The sequence below is a fragment of the Penaeus vannamei genome, chromosome 26 (assembly GCF_042767895.1).
Source record: "Penaeus vannamei isolate JL-2024 chromosome 26, ASM4276789v1, whole genome shotgun sequence".
NCBI classification, from domain to species: domain Eukaryota; kingdom Metazoa; phylum Arthropoda; class Malacostraca; order Decapoda; family Penaeidae; genus Penaeus; species Penaeus vannamei.
The window spans coordinates 4,934,163-4,946,662 of record NC_091574.1 but is presented as its reverse complement, the minus strand read 5'-3'; the positions used below and the strand labels follow the sequence as shown (position 1 = coordinate 4,946,662).

The 12,500-nt window shown below is 40.0% G+C and overlaps 1 protein-coding gene across 1 annotated transcript in view; it reads right to left on the bottom strand.

Moving 5' to 3' along the window:
* Positions 1 to 12,500, bottom strand: part of LOC138866536 (cGMP-specific 3',5'-cyclic phosphodiesterase alpha-like) — a 14,975-nt gene that overhangs the window by 2,461 nt on the left and 14 nt on the right. The window contains exons 1-2 of the mRNA XM_070139607.1: positions 12,478 to 12,500; positions 8,418 to 9,231 (exon numbers count right to left, since the gene is read on the bottom strand). The exon at positions 12,478 to 12,500 is cut by the window's right edge and continues 14 nt beyond it. Of these exons, the coding sequence (XP_069995708.1) occupies positions 8,418 to 9,231; positions 12,478 to 12,500 (837 nt within the window). The remainder of the gene's footprint in view (positions 1 to 8,417; positions 9,232 to 12,477) is intronic.

Sequence of the window (12,500 nt, the reverse complement as noted above, 5' to 3'; positions counted from 1 at the left end):
CACTCACACATAAGAGAGAGGGGGAGGGGGAGGGGGGGGGGAGCGAAGGAGGAAGCAAATCCCTCTGCCTCGAACGAACTGCCTGACCAAGCAATCGCTTCGGACCGGCGTGAGATCAGCCTCTTTCCGCCGTCAAAAAAGCCTTTTCGGATTCAATGTGGTTTTGCGTGACTGGAGATCAGCGCGAAAAAGCAAAGTTGCTTGACTACATTTTTTAAGTTCATATCACGTCTCAGGAACATGTAAGAAGTTGAATTTCTTCATGGTTTCGTAAACTTCAGGTAGTGTCTTTTACTTTGTTCCTTTTTACTATCACTATCTCATGAAAAATATGATAGTACCACTATAGACACATATATACATACATACACACACACACACACACACACACACACACACACACACACACACACACACACACACACACACACACACACACACACACACATATATATATATATATATATATATATATATATATATATATATACACACACACACAAACACACACACACACACACACACACACACACACACACACACACACACACACACACACACACACACATATATATATATATATATATATATATATATATATATATATATATATATATACACATATATGCACATATACATATATATATATATATATATATATATATATATATATATATATATATATATATATATATATATATATATATACATATATGTGTGTAAGTGTGTGTGTGTGTGTGTGTGAGCGCATAGGTGTATGTGTGTGTTGTGTGTATTTATATGTATGTATATATGTGTATATATGTATATGTATATACACATATATATACATACATACATACATATATATATATATATATATATATATATATATATACATATATATATATATGTATATATATATATATATATATATATATATATATATATATATATATATATATATATATGTATATATATATATATATATATGTATATATACATATATAACTATATAACTATATATATATATATGTATATGTATATGTATATATATATATATATATATATATATATATATATATATATATATATATATATATATATATATAACTGTATGTATAGAACTATATATATATCTATATATATATATATATAACTATAGATATATATATATATGTATATATGTATATATATGTAGTATAGAGAGGTATGTATTCATATATGTTTCGTGTGTGCAATATACGGCCATGCTGCAAGCTCCATCCGGCGGCCGACGCGTGATCCCGAAGAGCCGCCTCCTAAGAGCAGCCCGGCGGCGCCCGTCCCGAAGGAGGCATGACGGAAATGGTTCAATGACCTGGAGATTTTGAATGCTTAGTGACCCTTGCAGACCCGCCTTCGCTGCTGAATCATTGGCGAGTATTTGCATGTTTTATATCTCGTGCGTTATTCCTGGAAGAAAAGTGAGTGGACTCGAGAGCTGATTGAGAGGAGGAGGAGCGAGGGAACGAAAGGGAAATGAATTGGAGCTCCTTACAGCTGGCGAGAAATGATATATGAAAGAGGAAAAAAGGACCGACGATTTTTTGAATTTGTTTGTTTTTCAAAAACAATTTTTTCAATTTATTTTTCAAAAACGACTTTTTTTAATTTGTTTATCTTTCGAAAACGATTTTTTTTCAATTTGTTTATTTTTCAAAAACGATTTTTTCAACTTGTTTATTTTTCAAAAACGATTCTTTTTCAATTTGTTTATTTTTCAAAACCGATTTTTTCAATTTGTTTATTTTTCGTGATACTAATCTCATGCACCCAATGCATAGACAATACCGCAGGAGTTTCCTTTCTCTTTACTCTGGAAACGAGTGAAAATGAAATAACCCGCATTTCCGCGCCCAAGCCGAGCCGATGTCCGCGAACACCGCAGCGAGGCATTCCGGCGACGCTGAAATGCGAGGAAAGAGAAAAGATGCCACGTCTTCCCGGATGACATTGCGTAGCCGGTCGATGAGGATATTGTTTGAAGATCGATATTTACGGAAGGTTTGTTTTCTTCCCTTTTAATGGCGAGAGCATCCTGGGTCGACCTCCGCCGCGCCTGCGCCCGCGCGCCCGACGGGGGAGCGGAAAACGAAAAGGGAATATTTTCGAGTGTATTGCGTGGGCGGGCGAGTCCCGGATGACCTTTGCCGAAGGGATTCGAATCTCCGCAGACGATTAACGATTCGCAGATTCCTTATTGGACGATTTGGAAATAAGGACGCCATTGCGGCATCAGATAAGGTGGCTGTTTATCCCGATTTTTTCCTTCCCCCATCCCATTAACCTCCCCCCCCCCCACTGCCTTAATTTACCCAAGCCATAAACGGCGCCCCGACCCCCATGCATGTCCTTTCCACGCGTGTGCAACCTGCCTCTCCCCCTCCCCCCTTCCCCCTCAACTTCCCTCCCTTCCCCCCCATCCCCAGCCCTCCCCTCCCGACCCCTTCTCTCCCTTAGCGGTTCGCCGCGGTTCACTGACCCTCCGGTGCCTTGGATTTCGTTCCCGAGAGAGAGAGAAAGAGAGAAAAAAGGGAAGTTGAACACGATCGGTTCGGCTCTCGTGCCCCCCCCCCACCTCCATCCCCCCCCCCTCCCGGCTCCCCTCCCTCCACCTTTCCTCAGCTACCAATCCTTGCTCAATCTTCTTCTCCCACTAGAATCTCGACACAACGATCCCGGTCACCATCGCCTATCCCTCGCCTAACCATCGCCTATCCCTCGCCTAACCATCGCCTATCCCTCGCCTAACCATCGCCTATCCCTCGCCCATCCCTCGCCTAACCATCGCCCATCCCTCGCCTAACCATCGCCTATCCCTCGCCTATCCCTCGCCTAACCATCGCCTATCCCTCGCCTAACCATCGCCTGACCATCGCCTATCCCTCTCCTATCCCTCGCCTAACCATCGCCTATCCCTCGCCTAACCATCGCCTATCCCTCGCCTATCCCTCGCCTAACCATCGCCTAACCCTCGCCCATCCCTCGCCTAACCATCGCCTATCCCTCGCCTATCCCTCGCCTAACCATCGCCTATCCCTCGCCTAACCATCGCCTATCCCTCGCCTAACCATCGCCTATCCCTCGCCTAACCATCGCCTATCCCTCGCCTAACCATCGCCTATCCCTCGCCTAACCATCGCCTATCCCTCGCCTAACCATCGCTTATCCCTCGCCTAACCATCGCCTATCCCTCTCCTATCCCTCGCCTAACCATCGCCTAACCATCGCCTAACCATCGCCTATCCCTCGCCTAACCATCGCCTATCCCTCGCCTATCCCTCGCCTAACCATCGCCTATCCCTCGCCTAACCATCGCCTATCCCTCGCCTAACCATCGCCTATCCCTCGCCTAACCATCGCCTATCCCTCTCCTATCCCTCGCCTATCCATCGCTTATCTCTCGCCTAACCATCGCCTATCCCTCTCCTATCCCTCGCCTAACCCTCGCCTATCCCTCGTCTAACCCTCGCCTATCCCTCGCCTAACCATCGCCTATCCCTCGCCTAACCATCGCCTATCCCTCGCCTAACCCTCGCCTATCCCTCGTCTAACCCTCGCCTATCCATCACCTAACCATCGCCTATCCCTCGCCTAACCATCGCCTATCCCTCGCCTAACCATCGCCTGACCATCGCCTATCCCTCTCCTATCCCTCGCCTAACCATCGCCTATCCCTCGCCTAACCATCGCCTATCCCTCGCCTAACCATCGCCTATCCCTCGCCTAACCATCGCCTATCCCTCTCCTATCCCTCGCCTATCCATCGCTTATCTCTCGCCTAACCATCGCCTATCCCTCTCCTATCCCTCGCCTAACCCTCGCCTATCCCTCGTCTAACCCTCGCCTATCCCTCGCCTAACCATCGCCTATCCCTCGCCTAACCATCGCCTATCCCTCTCCTATCCCTCGCCTAACCCTCGCCTATCCCTCGTCTAACCCTCGCCTATCCATCACCTAACCATCGCCTATCCCTCGCCTAACCATCGCCTATCCCTCGCCTAACCATCGCCTATCCCTCTCCTATCCCTCGCCTAACCATCGCCTATCCCTCGCCTAACCATCGCCTATCCCTCGCCTATCCCTCGCCTAACCATTGCCTAACCATCGCCCATCCCTCGCCCATCCCTCGCCTATCCCTCTCCTATCCCTCGCCTAGCCACCACGAGCCGCTCACACACAGACATACACCACACGCGAGCCCCGCCACGCATCCCACATCCCTCCTCTGCCATGAATACCAAAACGTCCTCATTTTATTGATGTGAATGACACTTGCCTGGCGCATGAGGCAGGACTGGCGGTGCATGGCGGCCGGCGGAGGGCGAGGAAGGCGGTGGCGACTCTACGGGAACCAGAAAGGGAGGAATAAAGGGTAATGGGGGTGAGGGTGATGATGGCAGGAGAGGCTCACAACATGATAAACAACGTGATATCGATAATAAGAAGAATCCTGGTATCAGAATGGTAACAAGACCAATAATAACAACAGCAGTAAATGGAATCGTAACACTAATAATAGTTATACTTGTAATGATAACGATAATGATAATAATGATGACAGTGATGATGGTGATGATGTGATGGTGAAGGTATGGTGATAACAATGATGACAGCAACAACAATAATGATCATAATAATGATAATTATAATGGTTATAATGATAGTAATAATGATAATTACAATGCTTATGATGTTGATAGTAATAATGATAAATATAATGACGATAGCGTTAATGATAATAATGGTAATGATAATATCACTGATAATAACAATGATGATAATACTGATGATAATAAAAACGATGATAATAATGATAATGATGTCATTGATAATAAAAAAGATGATAATAACAACAGTAATAATGGTGATAATTATAATAATGATAATAATAACAATGATGATAATAATAATAATGATAATGATGATAATAACTAGAGTAATGATAATGATGATAATAATAACAATAAAGATAATAATAATAATAATAATAATAATAATAATAATAATAATAATAATAATAATAATAATAATAATGATGATGATGATAATAGTAATGATGATAAATGATATTGATAATAACCATAACAATAAAGATGATAATGTTGATGATGGTCATGATGAAAATTAAAGTGACAATAACAATAGTGACGATAATAATTGTGATAATAATGTTAATAATGATAATGGTGATGATAACAATAATTATGATAATAAGGATAACAATTATGGTGATAGTAATGATAGTAATAATAATTATCATAACAATAGTAGTGATAATGAAAACATGATGATAATAACAACTGTACCAATAATGATAATAATGACAGCAATCATAATAATTATGATAATGATATGAAACTGTTATTTCTAAACAACAAATATGGAAGATGATAATAATGATGGAAATGATAATAGCAATAAGAATGACAAAAATAATGCAATGGAAATAATTTCTGTTACTATAGAACAGTTCTCTAAGTTTTTATTTCTGTCATTATTATCGTTGGTGCTCTCATTACCTGTATCTTTGTTGCCATTCCTGTGAGTTGACATATCCGTAAGAATTATTTCTACAATAAGCATTCCCCGTTTTATCTACGTCCTGATTCTTCTTCTTTTCTTGCCGTCGTTGGCGTTCCCTCTCTCCCTCTTTCCCCTACCCCATTTCCCTATCCTTCTCTCCCCTACCATCTTTCCCTCTCTCCCCTCCAGTCATTCCCTCTCTCCCCTCCCCTCTTTCCCTCTCTCCCCTCCCCTCTTTCCCTCTCTCCCCTCTTTCCCTCTCTCCCCTCCCGTCTTTCCTTCTCTCCCCTCCCCTCTTTCCCTCTTCTCCTTCCCCTCTCTCTCATCCCCTCTTTCCCTCTCTCCCCTCCCCTCTTTCCTTCATTTTCCCTTCCTTCTTCTTCTAGTTGTTGCTGCTGTTCTTATTCTTCCTCCTCCTCCTCCTCTTCTTATCCTTCTTCTTCGCTATATTTCATTTTCTTCTTCTAGCTTCCTCTTTTTCATATCCTAACTTATCATTATTCTTACTCTTTGCTCTTCACATTCCTTTCCAGGCATTTACTCTTGACTTTCTTCTCTTCTCTTCTCTCTTCTCTTCTCTTCTCTTCTCTTGTTCGCTTTCCAAGACTGTGAGGCAAGTCCTTTCTGCCTTCGAATCTCCTTTTCTCTGAATCAGAATAATATTGATAAAAAATAATAATAACAACGACTATAATAATAATAACAATAACAACAACAACAACAACAACAACAACAACAACAATAATAATAATAATAATAATAATAATAATAATATCATTACTATTTTTATTGTTATTACTATCATCATCAATGTCATTATCATTATCATCACCGATGCAATCTGTCTCTTCTGTGCTAATTGAAGATAAGATTGAGACTGATGCCACGTAAAAATTAGATTTCCTATGGACTTTTGGAATCAAAATATTACAAAAACATTTTTACCCCACCATTCTCCTCCTCCGCCTGATCACCACAATTATGATAATAATAACAATAATGATAATAATAACAACTACAACAACAACAACAATAATAATAATAATGATAATAATATTGATAATGATAATGATAATAATAATAGTAATAATAATAATAATAATAATAATAATAATAATAATAATAATAATAACAATAATGATAATAATAATAATAATAATAATGATACTAATAATAATAATGATAATAATAATAATGATAATAATGATGATAATAATAATGATGATAGTAATGATAATAATGACAATGATGATGATGATAATAATAATAATGATAATTATAACAATGTTGATAATGATGATAATAGTAATGATACAACAACAACTATTACAAGCGATGATAAATAATAATAACAATGACGATAATGATAATGATGGTAATAACAATAACAATAGTAATGATGATGATGATAATGATAATAGTATTAATAAAATACTACTACTACTATTATTGTTATTATTATTATTATTATTATTATTATTATTATTATCACAATTATTATTATTATTATTATTATTATTATTATTATTATTATTATTATTATTATCATTATTATTATTATTATCATTATTGTTGTTATTATCTTTACCATTATTGTCATTATTATCATTACTACTACTATTATAATTATCATTATTATTATCATTATTATCATTATTGGTAAGAATGATGATTATGATAACAGTGACAATAATAGAAATGATAATAGTGATAATAATAGTCTTGATAATAGTGATAATAATAGTCGATAATGATAATAATAATAATAATAATAATAATAATAATAATAATAATAATAATAATAATAATAATAATAATGATAATAATAATAATAATAATAATAATAATAATAATAATAATAATAATAATAATAATGATAATGATAATAATAATAATGATAATAATGATAATAATAATGATAATAATAATAATAATAATAATAATAATAATAATAATAATAATAATAATAATAATAATAATAATAATAATAATAATAATGATAATAATAATAATAGTCTTGATAATGATAATGATAATAATAATAGTAATAATAATGATAATAATAATAATGATAATAATAATAATTATGATAATGATAATAACAATAATGATAATAATAATATTGATGATGGTAGTGATGATAATAATAATAATGATAATAACAATAATTATAATAATCATAACATTAATAATAATAATGATAATTATTATAACAATAATAATAATGATGATAATAATAATGATAATAATAATGATAATCCCAAATAATATAATATTAATGATAATCATAATGATAATAAAGGTAATAACAATAATCAAAATAGTAATTTGGATGATAACGAAAATTATAACAATAATTATGATGATGATAATGATTATAGTAATGATTTTAATAATGATGGTAATAATAATAATGATAATAATAATGATAATAATAACAACAATAATGATAATAACAATAACAATGATATGATAATAATAATAATGATAATATTAATGATAATGATAATAATAATAGTAATAATGATAATGATAATGATAATAATAATAATAATAATAATGATAATAATAATGATAATAATAATAATAATAATAATGATAATAATAATAATAATAATAATAATAATAATAATAATAATAATAATAATAATAATAATAATAATAATAATAATAATAATGATAATGATAATAATAATAATAATGATTATAACAATAATGACAATAGTAAGAAGAGTAACCTGAAGAAAACGTCAAGAACTTCAAGGCCAGTTAAGAAATACGTGAATTGGAAAGAAATATAGAAGTATAGAAGTATAAAAGAGGGAAACACAGAACATGAAACAATATGTAATGTGAATACAATATCATACAATGTGAATACAATATCATACAATGTGAATACAATATCATACAATGTGAATACAATATCAGACAATGTGAATACAATATCATACAATGTGAATACAATATCAGACAATGTGAATACAATATCATACAATGTGAATACAATATCATAAAATGTGAATACAATATCATACAATGTGAATACAATATCATAAAATGTGAATACAATATCATACAATGTGAATACAATATCATACAATGTGAATACAATATCAGACAATGTGAATACAATATCATACAATGTGAATACAATATCAGACAATGTGAATACAATATTATACAATGTGAATACAATATCATAAAATGTGAATACAATATCATACAATGTGAATACAATATCATAAAATGTGAATACAATATCAGACAATGTGAATACAATATCATACAATGTGAATACAATATCATACAATGTGAATACAATATCATACAATGTGAATACAATATCATACAATGTGAATACAATATCATACAATGTGAATACAATATCATACAATGTGAATACAATATCATACAATGTGAATACAATATCATACAATGTGAATACAATATCATACAATGTGAATACAATATCATACAATGTGAATACAATATCATACAATGTGAATACAATATCATACAATGTGAATACAATATCATACAATGTGAATACAATATCATACAATGTGAATACAATATCATACAATGTGAATACAATATCATACAATGTGAATACAATATCATACAATGTGAATACAATATCATACAATGTGAATACAATATCATGCAATACAAACCTGAAATCTGTAGGTAGCAACTGGCGACACTCTTATCTTTTTCAGTGACAAGAGAACAATTCAGTCCGTCTGCAGGTATCAGCTCCTAGGTTTTCTTATGTTATTTTCCTATTTTTTAGCATATTTATATTAGTATTTAAACACATACGAACATTAATTAAGATGTCGGTATGTCCTTATCAATGTTATTTTCCTATTTTTTAGCATATTTATTAGTATTTAAACACATACGAACATTAATTAAGATGTCGGTATGTCCTTATCAATGTTATTTTCCTATTTTTTAGCATATTTATTAGTATTTAAACACATACGAACATTAATTAAGATGTCGGTGTGTCCTTATCATGTGATAAACTTTGATAAATATGATATACTTTGTCACTTGGAATTCACGAGTGATGTCCCAGGAATTCGCGAAATTTGGTAGCTGGGGAGAGGGGGGGGGGGAGGAGAGGGAGAAAGATAGAGAGAGGAAGAAGGAGGGGAAGAAAAACCAGAAGAGTAAGATAAAGGAGAGAGAGAGAGAGAGGAGGAGGAGAGCATAGGGGAAGAATGAGAGAGGAGGTAGAGAGGGAAAGGGGAATAGATTTGGAAAAGAAGAGTGAATAGAGCGAGGGGGGAAAGGAGAAAAGTAAGGTGATGAAAGAGGGAGGAGTGAGAGGGCGAGGGAGAAGCAGGGACGACTAAGATCGGAAGAGGAGAGAGAGAATGGGGAAGAGAAGGAGGGAGAAAGATATATCAAAAGAGAGTGAAAGGGGGGGATGCAATAACAGAAAAGGAAACACAAACGAAGGAAAGGGAAAAAGAAGGGACAGAAGGAAAGGAAATAGAAAGGGAGAGGAAAAGGCGGAAGAGCTGGAGAGAGAGAAAGGCAGAAAAGGAAGAGGCCAAGGAGAGGGAAAGGGAAAGAAGGGAGAGTGGATGATAGGAAAAATGAAGCGAAGCAGAGACAGAGAGAGAGAAAAAAGGAGAAGGGAACGCGGGATTTGAAAAAGAAAGTAGAGGGATGGCAGGGAGGGAGAGGAGAGAGGAAAGGAGAGGCGAAGGAGGGGATGAGAGAGGAAGAGAGGAACAGGAAAGAGAAAGACAGGGGGAGTATGAAAAGAGAGGGGAAGGGGGGGGGGAGGAACGAAAGAGAGAAAGAGCAAGAGAAGAGAAGAAGAAAGAAGGAGATGATAAAGAGAAAGGGAGTAAGAGAATAGAAGAGGGAGGGAGAAGAGAGAGTGTGGGCAGTGAGAGAGGAGAAGGAGAAAGGGGGAAGAGGGAGGGAGAGGAGAGAGGGAAAGAGCAAGAGAAGAGAAGAAGAAAGAAGGAGATGATAAAGAGAAAGGGAGTAAGAGAATAGAAGAGGGAGGGAGAAGAGAGAGTGTGGGCAGTGAGAGAGGAGAAGGAGAAAGGGGGAAGAAGGAGGGAGAGGAGAGAGGGTGGGGAGTGAGAGAATAGAAGGAGAAAGGGGGAAGAGGGAGGGAGAGGAGAGAGTGTGGGCAGTGACGGAGGAGAAGGGGAAAGGGGGAAGAGGGAGGGGGAGGTGAGAGGGGGAGGAATGAGAGAATAGAAGGAAAAAGGGGGAAGAGGGAGGGAGAGGAGAGAGGGTGGGGAGTGCGAGAGGAGAAGGAGAAAGGGGGAATAGGGAGGGAGAGGAGGAGAGAGGGAGTGGGAGAGGGGGAGTCAAGGGAGGCAGTAAACAAACCCAAGGTGAATGACCCTTTGTTCCGCTGCCGACCTTGGAAGGAACGGCGGGCAGCCAGGCGGGGGGGGGGGGGGGGGGGGCATGGGGTATGGGGCTAGCGGGGGAGGGGGGGCATGGGGTATGGGGCTAGCGGGGGAGGAGGGGCATGGGGTATGGGGCTAGCGGGGGAGGGGGGTATGGGGTATGGGGCTAGCGGGGGAGGGGCATGGGGTATGGGGCTTACGGCGGAGGGGGGCATGGGGTATGGGGCTTGCGGGGGGAGGGGCATGAGGGAGGAGAGAGGGGCATAGGGTATGGGGATTGCGGGGGGGAGGGGCATCAGGGAGGAGGGAGGGACCTGTCGTGGGAGGATTAGGAGGAGGCCCAGCATGGGGTATGGGGCTGGTGGGGGAGGGGAGAGGGGGGCCAACAGAGGAGGACAGGAGGGGAGGGGTAGGAGGAGAGGGGTCGAACCAGAGGGGCAGGCAGAGGAGGAGAAGAAGGAGGAGGAGGAGGAGGAGGAGGAGGAGGAGGAGGAGGAGGAGGAGGAGGAGGAGGAGGAGGAGGAGGAGAAGAAGGAGGAGCAGGAGGAGGAGGAAGAGGAGGCGAGCGGTGGGCAGGGCTTCAAGGGGAGGGCAGAAGGGAGGGAAGGGGAGGAAGGGGGGGGGGGTCGAGAGGCGGCAGCGCGGAATTCAAATGAGGTTCGAGGTCTCCCTTGCCCGGGCGCGTCGCTGCCACATCATCGACCGGAGGGACGAGCACATGAAAGGGAAATGAACCGTGTTACTGGGAGGGAGAGGGGGAGGGGGGGAGGGGAGAGGGAGGGAGAGGGGAAGAGGGAGAGTGAGGGAGAAGGAGAGGGGAGAGGGGAGTAGGAGAGTGGGAGAGGGAGAGTGGGGGAGAGAGGGGAGGGGGAGAGGGGAAGAGGGAGAGTGGGGAGAGGGGGAGAAGGAGAGGGGAGAGGGGAAGAGGGAGAGTGGGGGAGAGAGGGGAGGGGAAGAGGGAGAGTGGGGAGAAGGGGAGAAGGAGAGGGGAGAAGGGAAGAGGGAGAGTAGGGGAGAGAGGGGAGGGGGAGAAGGAGAGGGAGAGTGGGAGGGGGAGAGGGGAGAGGGGAGGGGGAGAGGGGGAGAACGAGAGGGAGAGTGGGAGAGTGGGAGGGGGAGAGGGGAGAGGGGAGTGGGAGAGTGGGAGAGGGGAGGGGGAGAAGGAGAGGGAGAGTGGGAGAGTGGGAGAGTGGGAGGGGGAGAGGGGGAGAAGGAGAGGGGAGAAGGGAGAGGGAGAGTGGGAGGGGGAAAGGGGGAGACGGAGAGGGGAGGGGGAGAGAGGGAGTAGGAGAGAAGGGGAGGGAGAGTAGGAGAGGGGAGGGGGAGAGGGGGAGTGGAAGAGTGGGAGAGAGTGAGGGGGAGAGGGGAAGAGGGGAGAGGGAGAGGGGGAGAGGGGAGAGGGGAGGGGGAGAGAAAGGAACAAGTGGGAGGAAGAGAGGGAGATCGGAGAGAGGAAGGGAAGGAGAAAGGGAGAGGGAGAGGGATAGAGAAGAGGGAGAGAGGGTGTGATGGCGGAGGGAGAGGGAGGGAGAAGGACCGCTAAGCCCGAAGAGAGGGCGA